Source organism: Ambystoma mexicanum, chromosome 1p (assembly GCF_040938575.1).
Source record: "Ambystoma mexicanum isolate Mex_15411 chromosome 1p, UKY_AmexF1_1, whole genome shotgun sequence".
Taxonomy (NCBI): domain Eukaryota; kingdom Metazoa; phylum Chordata; class Amphibia; order Caudata; family Ambystomatidae; genus Ambystoma; species Ambystoma mexicanum.
The window spans coordinates 1,210,638,557-1,210,655,530 of record NC_090921.1 but is presented as its reverse complement, the minus strand read 5'-3'; the positions used below and the strand labels follow the sequence as shown (position 1 = coordinate 1,210,655,530).

At 41.8% G+C, this 16,974-nt stretch overlaps 1 protein-coding gene across 8 annotated transcripts in view; it reads left to right on the top strand.

Moving 5' to 3' along the window:
• Positions 1-16,974, top strand: part of GRAMD1A (GRAM domain containing 1A) — a 1,703,145-nt gene that overhangs the window by 778,052 nt on the left and 908,119 nt on the right. For all 8 annotated transcript variants that reach the window (XM_069604938.1, XM_069604939.1, XM_069604941.1 and 5 more), the window contains exon 2: positions 2,772-4,228. In XM_069604938.1, coding sequence (XP_069461039.1) covers positions 3,891-4,228 — 338 coding nt within the window. In that variant the 5' untranslated portion in view covers positions 2,772-3,890. The remainder of the gene's footprint in view (positions 1-2,771; positions 4,229-16,974) is intronic.

Genomic DNA, 16,974 nt, shown 5'->3' with positions numbered 1-16,974 from the left:
AAGCCAGGTCGTTTCTTGATAGTGTACCCTAAGAAAAGGGCGTGGGCTGGGCACGAGGTTAGAGTGCATGGGGGAAGTGAGATGGGGAAACAAGTAGGGCAAGCAGACAAGCCCCAACTTTAAGGTTCCAGCACAGTGATGAGTTGCACAGTGGCACTGTGTTTTATAAGAAAAAGAAATAGGAGAACCAACATGCAAAAGAATAAAGTGTGGAGCAGAATAAAGTAGCAAAGTCAAAGGTGGAGGGTAGCAGAGGGTCTACACAACAAAGGTGATAGGAAAGAAGGTCCAGCATCCCTCTTGGTCATGATCATGTTAGGTTAGATGACAGCCGCTGCACGATTCATTAGATACAAGCAGATGGGACGGTCCAGTAGGCCAAGTAGACTAAAGTGGTGTCATGTTCATGTCCAGAGGATCAGTGGACAACACAATACTCACAAAATACAGTATAAATGTATTATGTTTTTTTAGACCAAACCCAGAGCTTGTGGTGGACTGGATTATTGAGTGTGGTGTGTTCAAATAAATCAAAGCAAAGCAATCCCAGCTTGGTTTAGGGCAGTTGTGGTTAGTCTGCCCCTGACATCCCTTTTTCTGCACCTCTGGTAGTCAAACATAATTCACTCACAGTCACTGAGGCTTTGTCTTGGTTTAGTTATTACTTCTCTCTGTAATGGCTTGGCTGTTACATCTCTCTTTTGTATACACTGGGCCTCATTACGAGGAATGCGGTAGAGGGATAACGGCGCCGGTAGAGCTGCCGGCCCCGTTATCCCTCTACCGCACCATTACAAGGTCTGCTGGCGGGTGCCGCTAAGGACGTCTGGTAAAACCAGGCGTCCTTAGCGGGACCTGCTAGCAGACCAGTAGTATAGTAGAACTGAGATGGAGAGTGAGGGGAGAGAAGGAGGGAAACGGAAGGGGAAAAAGGGGTGAGAGTGGGGTGATGGGGAAGGGAGGGAGATGATCAAGGGGAGAAGATAAAGGAAGGAGGGGGAGCAAGAAGGGGGCAGGGGTTTCATGGTGGGGAATGGAGACGGAGTGATTTAAGGGAAGTGCGGAATGAGGAGAAGGTAGGCACAGAGAGGACTGAGAGAGGTAAGGACTTCCAGTGCAGGGGGGCTAGGAGCTGGAAGGAGCGGAAAATACTTGGGCCAACTATTCGGTAATCAGCCGAATAGTCATTTCACTATTCAGTACACCCCTAGTATTTTCTGATTTAATCCCTTGGATCCCCTCTGCCTTCATCACAGGTCTTTCCTCTGATTCCCAGGGTGCAGCTGTTGTGCGTAGCCCTGGGCGGCTGCCAGCCCCATGGCAGGCACTCCCTGATAAGCCTGACGGAGCCTTATCTCAGGCTCTATTTGTCTTCTGCTTTATTAGATTGCAGAGCAAACAGAGTCGTGTTCTACTCTTCGATATTGTCTGACTCCAGAGGGGGAGATGTCAGTGGAGTCAGTGACATCAGCTTTCATTGCAAGCAAATGATTTCTCGCCGCACATAAATGTTACCATGGAATCACCATGAGTCACTCTGTGTGCCCGTCAGTCCTGGTCGATAGCTGGCCAGTTATGCACTATCCTCTGCCTGCACTTGGGAGGTTGGAATCCAGCGGCTTGTCTGACTCAGACATTCATCATTCAGACTTTGATGAAGTTGGTACCATTCGATTGGGTAACAACATATACTGCAGTGCCTAGAAGCGGCAGAGATTGGGTATTAATACCGCCTGTTACTGCACATCTTCACAGAGGGGGAAGTCGGACGTGAAGCACTTTACAAGAACAATATATGATTTATGACATGGCCGGTGTGCGATCCGGGTTGTTAGCAAAATGTGAGGGATCAGAAAGGTTGCCTAATCTACATTAAAATCTGCACATTTGCAAACAGGCCGGGGCCTTTGCGAGGTTAGTAGACACGGGTGGATTCAGTCACGTGCCAGGCTTCTTTGGCTGATGCCATACCCGCTGTGCTTGCAGCTCCGTCAACCTTTCAGAAAGTTGCTGCTTCTCTCTATAAGACAGCGTGTGGAGTTACAGTTGAGAACAGCAGAGGAGTGCAGAAAGCTGGTGGCGGATAAAGGAATGATTGTTGAAATTGATAAGAAAGATGATGTGATATAGAGTATATGTGTGAGCACATGCATTTGGGCAATGTGAAGGTTGCTATATTGAGGGCACTTGTTGACAAAGAAATTGTAGGCAGCCATTTTGGATCCACCTTTCTATGCAAGTAGTAAAGGCTGTCCTCATGCCGGGTGAGAATTAGTCAAATCTAACTTTACCTACTGCAGGGCAGCCCAATTCCTTCCCCCACACTGCATGTATCTAGCCCGGTTGGAATTCTGCTCTATCTGACCCGGCAGCATTTTGACAGATTTGTCTCTCAATGTACTTAAATCGTATGTACACAACTGCTCAGACTGCCCAACTTTGCACCCTTCTGGACTGGATAGCTCAGATTTTATTTTAATTTGGTACGTATATTATTTTAAAATTCACTCAGAATTACTTTTACAAAACTAGTATAGTTTCTTGAAAAAAGCGTGCAGAATTTGTTAGTAGGAGGCCGCAATCTCCAGATTAATAATGAAGAAATGTGCAACATTATGAGTCTAAGTGGGTGAATGTGATGCCCGTCTAATTTGCTGCTATTTTCCCCTCCATGTTTTCTACAGTAAGAACTTGATTCAAACTCTGAAATGCAATACTGGAAGAATATCATTTTCTAAAGCCTGCACTCTTTATTTTTTCATTTTTTGCAGATCCTCACGGACTACTTTTCCAGTTGCCAACATACCACAAAATTGGGACGAACGCAACACAGCTAAGAAGGCACTCTCCTCACTACAGCTGTACGTTCTCCATTTCTGGCCTTACCAAAGTCATATCAACTCTTTGCGCAAGACGAGACACCCTCATCAAGCTCCTTCTTGCCCATCTCTGCCTTCACACCAAGGAGACCTCAATGTGAGAATATTCTAGTGCCTTAAGAAAGGACCATAGTGGCCCGCAGAGCTCAAGAATTCTTAATAGCTAGGGGACGCTGAAGGTAGTGTTTTTCTATATATTCTGCGACATAAATTGAACACTCTTATCATTTGGAGCTCTCTACCGCAAACCAGAGGTACATAACAGTAGAAAACATTGATGTCAAAACGGGCAAGGATTAGTGCCCAGCAGGGAGTGCCTTGCAATTTTTGGACATCTTTTGAAATGCTTTACTAGGAGCTGGAGTCTTACAAGCCACCTTCGATCTTGAATATATGCTGTTTGGACACCAGTGGGCACAAGATAGCTTATGAATTGACTAAAGAGGCCACTGGGTACAAACATAAAGGATTTGCTTGGTAGATCAGAGCATTGACACAAAGGTATGACTTGCTATGACACAGATTTAGCCAAGAGGAACCGTAACAGACTACTTTGGAATCATATACATTCCTGAACTTGAAAGAAATGTTTTCCTTGCCATTGTATTGATAGTTCAATGAACTGTGGGCCGATGGAAGTGGCGAGTACTGTCCCTCATCAATAAGAAGTTGGACTTTCATCCTAGAGATTATTCTAGCAAATTCTGCAAACAATCTAGTTGAAGTCGAGTTCATGAAATGCTGCAGTCCATATTAGGGTGGCCCTGCTACAGCGTAAGAGCAATACCAGGAACTAGAAATGAGCATTTCCTGAACATTTCAATCATCCTGGGGGGTGATTCATGTAAATTAAACTTTTCTTACATGCATTTATTGTACAAGAGTCTGATATGTTAGGTCTAAAGACGTTTCTGGTCAGTTAGGAAACTCGGCTTTCACATATCAGTGTACCAAGGTTTGGTTATTGGCTGGAATTCTCTGGGAGCCAATAGTACTCTGTACATATTTGGAATGGCAGGTACCTTACAACCACCCTCCCTACAGTTCCCAGCAGCTGAAGAAGAGTCAGCCAGCTGGTCCAGTGCCTCCACCCCAACCCTAAGGAGAAAGCGATTTAAGATACGCCGAGGCCAGAGGGATCAGAGATCCGAGTCAGAGATGGATTCACGTGGTCACACAGCATCACCTCACCGGTACCTACAGCCCCCTTCCATTGAGATCACCCCATCCAGCGATGAGGACGCACCCTGGTCCAACTGCTCCACTCCCAGCGCCTCCCCGCGTCGCCAACGTACCCTTCTGCGCAAGTGGCTGAGCATTCGAGAGAAAAAAGGAAGCTCTGCACCAAGGTAAGAGACTTTGTGCTCTTGTCTCTTTCCTTGGAGTATTGGGGTGGTGAAATATTGGAAATAGCATATGTTTGCAAATTAACACCAAATGGGCACCTTTCATTGGCATTTTAATCATCTATTTAAATAATGGGTAGGTTATTTTCAGTTACGTTTCTTATTTCATTTACAGATTTAAATGCATCTTCTGTCAAAGTTAAACAATGCAACAATTGCATATATAGAATGTGAGGCATAAAGAAATATATGCCTATTTGAAATAAGATACATATATATATTCAGTGAAAACACTTTGTTAAAGCGACGTTATGGTTAAGTTGCACTAATAAAAACCTATCAAATTCAGGGAAAAAACCTTATTAAAGGGACATTATGATTACAAGTAAAATAAAAAAACAAGAACATTGCAAGTTATGGTAAGCCATGCAACCATAACTTGTGCCACCGCCATGCACTGCTAACAATAACACCCAGGACATCAAAGATGACATCACAAATGACATCATCAATGACATCACTGCCGATATCGCATATCTGGGGTGGTGGTATTTGTTCAGTGATAGTATTCATTTGTGGTTGTACTACATTGAAACCATCATAAACATACCATAAAGGTACTGTGCATGTAGAGCTTGACCTTGTGCTATATTCTGAAGTTATTTTTCCTACTGTTTACCCTGAGGTCATATTGCACATACATTGAACAAGAAGCAGGTCCTCTCTATCAAGCGATACAAAATGATTGTGCAGCTTTACAAATGTAAGCCTTCTGTAGCCTGCATTCAATAGACACACTTGTCCTTAATGGAATCTGTGAAACTAAAGTCACTCTGGGTTCAGGATGTTATTCCTAGTCCTGCCCTTGGAGAAACAAAATGGTGTTGCTATACTAATTAACATAAATCTTCCCTATAAGTTACTAGATCAGGGAATAGATGAGGAAGGAAGATGGGTTTGGGTAAAATTGCGAATTGGACCTGATGTAATATCCATTATGAACATTTAAGGACCAACTGCCCCATATCCAGGTTTTTGGGGTACCAAAATATATTACAGTCCAATCTTACCAACCTTATTGTTTGTAGTGATTTTAACAAAGTTCTTGACCTATTCTTCGACAGGAAGTCTAAATGCATCTTTAAACACTCCAAATCCCATGACTCATTCATTCGGTGTATAGCTGAAATAGGCCCAATAGATTCCTTGAGGGTGTCTCACCCTTCGAAGGCTGAATATACTTTTCACTCCCTCCCTCATGACACTCTCTCACATCTGGATTATATTTTCGCTGCTAAATCCATGTCAGGTACAATCATCGACTCCCAAATGGCTAATATCATTATATCCGACCATGCCCCTGTTATTACCACATTTGATTTCCTTGATATTAAAAAACACCCCACCAGATGGTGATTCAACAACATATTATTACAAGACAAATACTTTACGCAGACAGTTACTAGCTTTATGCAGCAGTTTTTCCAGAATAATAAGGATGAAGTTACGTCAACGCTGAATAACTGAGACGCTTTCAAGGCAGCCTATAGAGGACATGCCATAGCTTCTGTAAGTAAAAAGAAAAAGGAATTAAAAAAAGAGCTAGATACAATATTTAACTTTTTTGCTAAAGCTGAGAAACAATACTATTTATCCCCCTCTCAGACAGGTAATCATGACGTGTTTTCTCTGCGAGTTCAAATTAACCACCCCACCCTACCCTGTATATATGCCCCCCACCCCCAAATAAATGCAATTATCTTTTTCGGCAAAACATTTTCGGCAAAAAGTGTAGCGGAAAAAAAAACAGCCGATGAATGACGGTCATCCCGGTATTAGATGCCATTTCCCTGGTTTCAGCATATAAATATAATAAAGACAAATCTGAGATTCTCCCCTTAAACTCTGTTTGCCTCAAACATGAAATTGTCTCTTATGGTTTTAAACGGTGTGATAAATCATTCAAATATTTGGGACTTCTCTTTTCCTCCTCAGTTAGTGGGTCCATTAAACTAAACACAGGTGCCCTTCTACAGAGACTTAGTCAATCAACATCACTTTGGTCTCCTTTGTACCTGTCTTGGTGGGGGTGGCTAGAAACTATCAAAATGATGCTCTCGCTGATCAATTTTATACTATTTACAAATGGTATTGGTCCCCAATATTCTAACTTTTTTTAAAATCTGTCGAATCAACCCTGGTAGGTTTTCTTTGGGGAAAGGGAAAACGCAAAAGAATTGCTATGAGTAAACTTTGAGCTCCGTGTAAAGAAGTTGGAGTTAGATTTCCAGATTTAAGGCATTATCATGAGGCTTTTATACTTTAAAAAAAACGCTTTTGGTTCTCCTTGGGTGCTAATGTAGATTAACCCTGCCTAGTCCTCTCTGGAAAAGGAATTAGTATCCCCAATGAATATCTGTGATTTGGTTTATATATTTGATTCTACATGCTCACAACACACCAGTGCTATCAAAGCCTCTACTTGTGCACTAAGAATATGCCTGTTCCCCAAGGACAATGCCCACTCTAATGCTTTCTCACCGTTCCACTGGCACAATAATAACATTTCCCTTAAAGGCAGGCCGCTTTATCAGAATCTCTGGCTAAGTAAAGGAATCAGGTTTATTTATCAACTTTATCAGGAAACACTTGGAAATCCTTTCAGCATCTTAGAAATAACTTCCAAATACCACTATCGGAATACAACTTCTATAACAAATTAGTTAATGCCTGCCTTGATAATCTTGATCACTTTACAAATAACGTGCTAACACCTAAATCCTGTTAGAATACTTACTATACCCAGAGCTTCTGATAGTAAAGCCACACACTTTTATAAAATGATTGGTGTTGCTAAACCTTCTGATCTTAGAGGGCCTATTGAATCCCAATGGGAGAATGACTGTGGCACTAAGTTTGACATCCTTTTCTGGCGCAAGTTATGGTCTAGAATAGAGTATATATCTCCAGCAGCAAACATTACTCAAAATCTATTTCTTTCATGCACAGAGCCTTTATAATGCCAAACAAACTTCTCAAGACTCCATGTGGCTCCAATGGATGTTGTTGGTCGTGTGGAAATAAATGTGGGTCCTATGTTCACATGTTTTATGAATGCCCTTATGTGCACACATTTTGGCAGGATATTTGGTCCTCATTAGAAAAGATCTTTAAAATGCATCTCCCTTTATGTTAAATGTTAAATGTTAAATGTTAAAGGTATTTGTAACGCGCACCGTCACCAACGGAATTGGTCCCCAGGCGCTCAAGCGGATCTGTAAATGATAAAGGTGGGATGGGTTAGTAAGGTGAAGAAGGGATTAGGATAGTGAGAGGAGTGGTGTTCTGTTGGCAGCTTCAACTCAGTATACACCCAGTGCTGAGCTTTGGTGCGGTTATCGGATCGGAGTCAGTCCGCCTGTGCTGTTGTTCCGGCTTATGTGTTGTTGCAGTGTTGTGAAGTGCGTGCGGCTTGTTGTGCAAGAGATGGTTGTGTGAGTTTTTTGAGTGAGATGAGTATGCAGAGCTTGAGCTTATATTGGTTAGTGAGTTACCTGACCTTTACCATGCTAACATTCACAGTTCTGTCTGAGTGTGGCACTTGTTGGCCCTCACATTCCCATCTGGACACGGCGCAGGCCAATGCTCAGGACTCCATCCAGGTGCGGTCACGCCAACCTTCACACCTCTATCCAGATGCGGCGCAGGCCAGTGTCTACAGACCCGTCCAGGTGTGGGCATGCTAACATTCACAACTCCATCTGAGCACCACGCAGGCTGGTGTTCACAGCTCTAGGTGTGGCACATGTTAGCATTCACGTTTTTTCTAGGCGCGGGCATGTTATCCTTCAATCGATCCTATCAGATGCGACGCAGGCCAACGTCTATCTAGATGTGTCTGCTGGTCTGGATATGTTCGTTCGGTACGTACGAGTGGGAGAGTCACTTGGGGCTTTCGTCTGGGTCTAGGTATGTGGTCAGTCTCTGCAGCCTTTCTTTGTGGCTATTTTCCATGATGTCTTATGCTCTGTCGAATGGTTGGTTCTTTGGTTTGAGTGTTTGTCCAATTTGAGAGTGGTCGAGGTTGGAGTTATTTTCATCATTGTTTTAATGTCTGGGCATTCTAGTGCGTCTCCGTTGTGGTTACGCTTTGAAGAGCCATGATTTGAGGAGTTTCCTGAATGCTAGGTGGTTTGTTGTATTCCGTATATTCTTAGGTAGGTCATTCCAGGTTTTGGGTGCCTGGTGAGAGAAAGACGATCCTCCGAGTTTTTTTCTGTTGTAGGGTTTTGGTTCCAGGCGTATGTCGGTGCTTGATCTTAGTGTTCTTGTCGGTTGGTGTAGGCGTAGTTTGTTGCTTAGGAATTCTGCGCCTTGTTTGTGTATTGCTCTGTGCGTGATGCACATGGCCTTCAACTTTATTTGTTGTTTCAGTGGTAGCCAGTGCAGTATTTTTAGCACGGGTGTGATGTGTTACAACTATCGTATTGGGAAGCATTGCCTGTGTTAAGGGTATAAATGACCCCTCCTTTCTTTTGTTTAACCTCTTCATTGCTATTGCGATTAAATTAATTACGATCAATTGGAAATCATCGCAGAACTTGACTTTTAAGGGTTGGTGGAATAATATTTGGCATATTCACAGACTGGAACATTGTATGGCCATCCATCTCAACCTAACTTCTAAATATGATGCTAAATAGATATGCTTTACTAATTATTTAACCTTTCACAATATGAAATGTTTATGAGTGTATCACGCACAATGGATGATCTCCTTTACACTTGTGAAGCCTGCACCGGCTTCACAGTTTTGAATGTATTGTACCATGCTGTCTCATACCTTCGTTTCTTCCTTGTGTGTCATGTTTATATTGTTGCTTTTGTCTCTCCCATGTTTGTTTGTCCAGCCCACAGTTTAATAGATTTAGATCATAAAATATTGCAGGCTTAACCTGGTATTAATGCATCAGTAAAATCGATTTCCTTCTTTATGAACAATAGCGAAACAACGTGTTATTTCATGTTTCCTGCTATTTATGCTCATAGATTGGTTTGTATCATGTATGTTTATTCCATATGGCATTCAAAGTCTATCTTACCGCATAATGATCTAATGTTATGTATTCTCTGTTCATATCTTAAAATCTCAATAAAAACCTACTAGACTAGGAACAACAAGCCGGTCCCACGCAGATACTACATTTCTCAAGAATGTGATATGCTTCAACTTATCATTGTACTACCTAAACTCACCATCTGAACAATAGTTTAGTTCTATGATCCATACTGCGTTCATTGTTTCGCTTTATGTAACATTGGATTTCTGTATTCACACAAAACCTTCACTACAAAGTTTATTTTTCAATAAGCACCTTTTATGTGACATGGAGTCGTTTTTTACAAGGCTACTGATCCCCTTTGATATGGTGTAAATAAGACTGTAAGTGGTACCCTTTATATTGCTGTTCCATTTGTATTGTTATGCAGTAGTAATATCATATGTGATGTCATCAGTTATGTCATCAATTATATCATCTGTGATGTCATCTTTGATATCCTGGGTGTTAGTGTTAGCTGTGAGTGGTTGTGGCACGAGTTATGGTTGACCATAACTGGCAAATGTCTTTTTAAATTTTTATTTTACTTGTAACCATAACGTCCCTTTAATAAAGTGTTTTCTCTGAATTTGATAGTTTTTTATTAGTGCAACTTAACCATAACGTCCCTTTAAGATTCAGTGAATTATATAGGTTTCTATGAGTGAAAATGTTTCATGAAGTTACATCATTGTATATAAGTTATTAATTCCTCTTTTAACATGCATGAAAGAACTATAAAACTCCTTTAACAAACACATTTTTTGCAATGCATGCTGGTGTGTGTCGTAATCAGCAGTTCATGCTGAGGATGCAAGACATGGTTGAATTGATCAGGGCATGAGGCTCACCCGTGAGCCCAGCCCTACCAAACCACCTCTGTTATCCACTGCACCTACCCTGAGTCCTAGTTCATTGTCCTCTATACCCTCACAATGCAACCAATGGCCAGTGCTCATGACTAGCAGCCATGGCCACTCACAACAATCCATCGGTATGGGCTTCGGCCATAACACATGCCCCAATGAGCAAATCACAGTAGACATTTGTCCTTGCCGAAGGAAAGGCCCACTGCCCAAGCAACTAAGTTATATCACTAATTTTTGTACTTACATTTGACACTTTTGAAAAAGTAAAACACAGGACAGATTTGCAAAAGCATGCTTTCAGGTCCTTGCTGATCCTTGCTGATGCTCCTTGTGTAATCCAGTCCAGCACTTCAGGATGTAGCCGCAAGCAGAATTTTCTCTTTGAAACCTAGGGCTTCGACCATGCCGTATGCCCCAATAAGCAAATCAGAGTACACATGTGGTCTTGCCCAGGGCCAGGCCCATTGCCCAGACACCAAATTTATATCACTATTTTTTGTACTTACATTTTGACAATTTTGAAAAAATAAAACTCAGGACAGATTTGCAAAAGCATGCTTTCAGGTCCTTGCTGGTGCACCTTGCGCACGTTGCTTCAATCGTGTCCAGCATTTGGGGCTGTAGCCACAAGCAGATTTTTTTTTCTCTCTTTGAAACCTAGTGCTTCGGCCATGCTGCATGCTCCAATAAGCAAATCAGTGTACACATTTGTCCTCGCTCAGGGCCAGGCCCAGGCCCATTACCCAGACACCAAAGTTATATCACTATTTTTTGTACTTACATTTTGACAATTTTGAAAAAATAAAACTCAGGACAGATTTGCAAAAGCATGCTTTCAGGTCCTTGCTGATGCCCCTCGCGCAGGTTTGATACAATCCTGTCCAGCATTCGGGGCTGTAGCCACAAGCAGATTATTTTTCCCCATTCATACATATCCCGATTAAAAAAAACATGACCTCATAGCCGGTCCCTGGTGGCAATACCCATTCCATCACGGGTCCCTCGTGGTCATGACCAGTAGCCAGATTGTACGGGTTATGGCCAAGGGGTTCTGCTCTGGTAAGAAAGAAGCTTCCTCTAGGGTTTGGCATATCTGTTCCACCCTGGCCCGTTCCTCAGGAACCTGGCGTTTGTCGAGACTTTCCTTCAGTCATTTCCCCCCACCCGGGGCATCAGACCCAGGTGTTGGGGGATTCTGGGAAGTGGTGTTAGTTTGCGGGTTCGACTGAGCCCTCAGCATGCGCCCCAGGTCATCTGTCAATTGTTGCACCTGCCGCTTCAGTTGGGTAACTTTCTCTGGGTTGCAGAGAGGTATGTGCTCATACCTCTGCTGCTCCATAAAAGGGTAAATGTCCCTTCTCACGGAGTAGCTCTGGTTTTGGAAACTACCCCCATAATTTTCAGTCCTGATTGTCCCTTCTCCTTGGTTCCGAGATATTGTCCTGAAACTGGGGAGAAGGAGGAGGATTGTTTTGAAAGGTCGAATTTTGAGACTACCTGTTGGGAGGTGATGTGGTACTTCTCTCCTGTGTGAAATTTGGATGGAGGTTTCCTGGGGTAGTACTTATCTGGTTTGGCCCTCATTTATTTCTGGGGGAGTGTACACATACTCCAGGATCAGTTGTGTACTCTTGTATTGAGGGCTAACATAGGTGGCAGGGTCAGAGGGGTCATTGTTCTGGAATCCTGGCTGACTATCATTCGATTGGGCCGGGGCAGGGGATCTGCTCTGCCTTTAATTTTGCTTGTTGGAAGGAGGAGTATTATTAGGCCTCCCTGTCTCCAGGTCCAAAGGAGGGGTGGTTTTCACCTCAACCACCTTCACAGTGGCAGGTGTGGTAGATGGTTTTGTGGTTATTTGTATTGTGAGTGGGTTTCTGGACCTCATATATCCTGGTGGCTTGCTCTATTACCCAATCCAGTGCCGTGCGCTTATGGAAATCCCACACGAATTGGGTAATTATATATTTGGGAAGTGCATGGAAGTGTGTAGTCACAAATTCCCTGCGATTCATATTCACCAACCTGAAAGTCTGAGCAAAGGCATGTTTTAATTTCTGAACAAACTCCCTAGGTGCCTGATCTTCCCCACATTGCAAGTCATATGCAGCCTTATGGGCATCTTGTGGGTTCCTGTGAGTGGAGAATTGTTTCATAATGGCCACCTTATAGGTGAACCATTTATAATGATCCTGGTCCTCCAGTCCTGCAAAGAAACTGGAGTATTCAGGAGAAAATATCAATTTTGCAAACTTCATGCAATTGATATCATTTTTGATCTCAAATGATTACATCATTTGCTCATAAAGTTCTAACTGCGTGCAAACCCAATACTTAGCATTCTTATGGCACGGGGTCAGGATGCTCTTTATGGCTTTGATTTGTCTGATTGAGTCTTTACCAAAAGCCTTTCTCTGTTTTGCTTTCTTTCTGCGCCTCTGAGTCTGAATCCATTCACCTTCTGACTCAAAGCTGGTATTTTAACTCCATTCCCTGTCTCCTAAGCACTCCCTAACTCTATGAGATTGGGAATACCTCCCAGAATCACGGGTATTGGACTCCTCTCGCCTGTGCTCCATGAATTCACAGGTTCACTTTCCCAGACGTCACTTTTAGGCACAGGATAGAACACAGACTCTTCTTCATACTGATGCCAATGGGTACTATCCCCCCTTACAGGTAGTCTTCGGAAATCCTGCAATTTACCAGAATGTGTGGAGGTTTTTAGACTACCCTTCCTTGGTTGAAGCTTTTTCTTTTTCTTTCAGTGAAGTGGGTTAAGTGGTCTCTTTGCAATGCTATTTTCTGCACGTTTGACTCTATGATTTTCTCATCAAATGAGTTTTTAGAATCAGAAATACTCACAGGACCATTTTGTGTCTCCCATGACACACTGATCCGTCCACCTTCCATTCTATTTGATAAAGGTGAATATTCATCAATGTCATATAAGGATTGGGCTTCCTGATCAGATTGTCTAGGAATAGGTAAGGCCCCCTGCCCCACGCTTCCCTGTTCTCTATCAGTGGTAGGCTTGAGATAGTTCTGAACTCTACATGGGAGGTTATAGGTGACTGGCATGAGGTCCTTGAAGGGAGGGGCATCTCGCCTTGGTTATAGGGCAATTTCCCATACCCTGATTGGCAGGGTATCTCAATGCCTGCTTGTATTTTTGGATTTCCGTATTGAATTTCTCACAGGTGTTTCTCTCTGCCAGGATTTCCTGTTTATACTCAGAGAGTTGAACTTTTAACTCTGACGCTGAGATTGGCTAGCTACCGGCACACTGCTCTGTGCCACCAATTGATCTCTCATTGTCTGAATCTCTTCCTGCAGGCCTTAATGTTCCCTTTGATATTCTTGTGTTATGCGTACCTGTTCACAGTGCTTGTCTTTTAAACTGACAAGTTCTCTTTCTTGAGTGTCTCTACTATGCGCTGCCTGCGATAGGTCAGCTTCTGCTTGCCTCAAACAACTCTTCAGATCCATACTTTCATCCCTTATTCTGGTGAGTTCCTGAAACCCAGGTTGACCATTTTCTGCATCCATTTTCAACCGATTCACTTTTTGTAACAGGACATTGTTATTCTGGTATAAAATGCCTTTTTCCATGACCAGCTGCATCTGATCAAAGTCATTTTGGAAATCAATCCCTTTTATAAATAACTCATTATTTTGTTGTTTGAGTTGATTTAGAGACTGTTTAAAGGCCACAATCTCATCTCATCTAACAACACACTTTTGTAAGTGGTTTGATCATTCACTTTGTGTTGCAGAATGCTCAAGTTTTCCACACACTCTTTATTTGTGTCTTGCATTGCAGAGAATTGCATTTCTCATTCAGCGCTCTCTTGCTGATTTGTTTTTTTGATCATTTTCTAGTTGCTCAATTAGATGTTCATGTTTGAGCTCTAGAATATCATCTAATTGCTGAATTATTTTCTGGACTTTTTACAGGTCTTCAGTCTGATTAAGCATACAGGCCTCATTATTTTTAAATCACTCTTCAATTAATTGCAAATGAAAATACAACTGCGCTGTGAGTTGGGCCATTTGGATTTGTTCTTCACGTATCGTTTTGGTCATGTAAAACTCTGTTAAAGCTTGATGTAAAATACGATTATTCTAGTTTGTCAGCTCCCAGCCTCATTCTCAGGTCATTCACCTTGAATAAATAACTTGGCTATTCGTAAGCTTTAAGAGCTGCCTGAATGGCCGGTTCCCTCGCAGATGTTTTGGATGATGGCTTGTAAAATGTAAAAGTGCATTGTTATTAGTGCTTTTGTGATAAGGCCTGACTTTTAATCTACCTTTGTCGTAATGAATGGTGAAAGCAAGAAAACTGATCTCACTCTGATTCAGATTAAAGGTGAACTGCAAGTGTGGACACTGTTCATTTTTCCATGTCACAAAGGCCATAGCTGTTTATGTTGTTCCCTTCTAGACTACAAGGATCTCATCTATGAACCTTCTACACACAGAGATATTTTTTTTTAAAGGATTTTCTGCGCTGTAGATATACTTCTTTTCAAATGCTCATACAAACATGTTTGCTAAATTAGGAACCATAGTGCAGTTCCTTCTATCTGTTTGAAGAATTTTCCTTGAAATTGGAAATAATTATCTGTACGTGCTAATTCGGCACACTATGTGATAAAGGAATTCACTTGTGTGTTTTTTTTTGTTTTGGCAACTCAGAATAGTAAGAATAGAAATAATCATACCTGCATGTCTGATATGAAGATTTTGGGCGATCTACATTGAAAACGTTTTTAAAAAGGAATTTGTTATACCTGGTTGTTTGGTGTGTGGGGGCACTTCACATTGTGGCATCTTAGGTCTTCCTTTTTCTTTGGATGTTAAATAATAATGAAACTCACATAGGGTGTTTTCATTTCAATGTTGATGTTCTCCTGAGAAAGGTTCGGTAATATCAACATAATGGAGCTAAAACATGTAGAGAAGGTGGCAAGCAACATAGTTATTCTGTTAGTATAGGTTAGCTCAAATTCTTTTTCATTTTAACTGTGTTGTAATTTTCTTATATATGTGTTCTAATGAAATTCTGATAAATATATCAGCAATAGGTTGCTGTTTTTAACGTGTTGTATTGAGAATAAAATTGTGTTGTGGTACACCTTTCCATAGCTCATGGTATGTTGAGATAAGCCCTGTCTATATTGAATAAGACCTGTGACAATTTATCTGTGGTGGTAAATCTTGTTGCTAGGTGTGTTTGTTTCTCCCAAAACATTACAGCACAATCTAAACAATTGTGGTCCTCTCTTTGTACTTTATTGTTATCGATTTTATTAAGCCATCACCTCCTTGAATCTCTGCTTTTTGACATTCTCTGGGGATCAAAAAACATATTTTAGGTTGTAACTCTAGTTCCCAAGGTCGATTTAAATCAACAGTTAGGCCTGTTCATTAGCTTTTTAATGATACTTGAACCATTATTGTGTGACTTATGGTTCCTGGGAAAATGAACTCACTATGATTGTCCATCTAACTAATGGCAATCTCAATACATATATGGATATTCTGACTTTAATTTAAGATTAAGTTTAATTCACCCATTTCAATGGACATTCTTGTGAAGTCAAAGGCGGGGCTAATTGATGCTGAAGTGATATTATCTCTCTGACCGGATGGGTCTCTGGCACCATGTGACATTCCTGATTGCAGGCCATCCCCCAGTCAGCCCAGAGATGGGCCACAAAATTTCTGGGGATTTTACAAAGTTCAGCCAATGAAGGGTGGCCTTTCTGTTGGCCCAGACACATCAATACATTCCTCTGCCATGCATGAACACAGCTCTTCTCTCTGGCCAAAGAAATTGTCTTTCAGATAGATAGCAGAGCATGCATTGGGGAAAGGTGGCTTTGAATCTCAGTGTTAAAGACAGCTCTAATTAACGAAATTCAGTACTTTGCATGTAGCAATATCTTTCTTTAGATATGAGATCTTCCATTTATTTTTAACATGATTTCATCTTGCCATCAATGTTAATTTTTCCATCATATCTTCACATTACTCTGGCAGGGATATTCGGTTCACATTTGTTCACGATTTTCGGCAGCGAAATGTACACACTTCCATGGCAACTGTTTCTGTGTTGGCAAATTACACCCTTTATTCTTTGCTCTCTCTGTCAGTAAGATTACACGTTAAACACCAGCCACTTATTGAAAAGGAGCCCTCTGGTTTTAGCTTTAGACAATCACACGCCAGGCCAATTGTGTACACTTTATTTTTATTGCAGATATCATTTTGATACAGGGCAGTTGCAAGTTTGCTTTTGAATTCCATTCTGTAGTTTAGCCTCATATTTCTATGCCTGCTTTAACACAAGACGTTTATGTTTTTATATTTGAGAATGAACTGCTGGCCTTTTTGTTGGATAATCACATTTTGCCATGTATATTTCGGACAATCTACCATATGTTTTCCAATAACGAGATTTCTACACTTTTAGGCCTCAGTGGGCCAGCGTGCCTTCCCATGAAAGAAAGGTGTGCCTGCACATTTTAGGCCTAAGATGGCATTTCAGTTAATTTGGTCCTGGGGCTGCCATTAAACCCCACATACTATCGTTGGGTGTGGTTAGTGATATTATAACCTGGAGTCAATCCCACAGAACACCAAACATGGAATTAAACTGGCTTTACTTGGACTCTTAAAGGTTAAACAAAGCGGGGCAGAAATTGAAGAAATTCTCGGTACTTTGCCCCCTCTCTAGCCACCCTCCGCCCCCCCAAGGAGTTTCTGGATTCTAGGC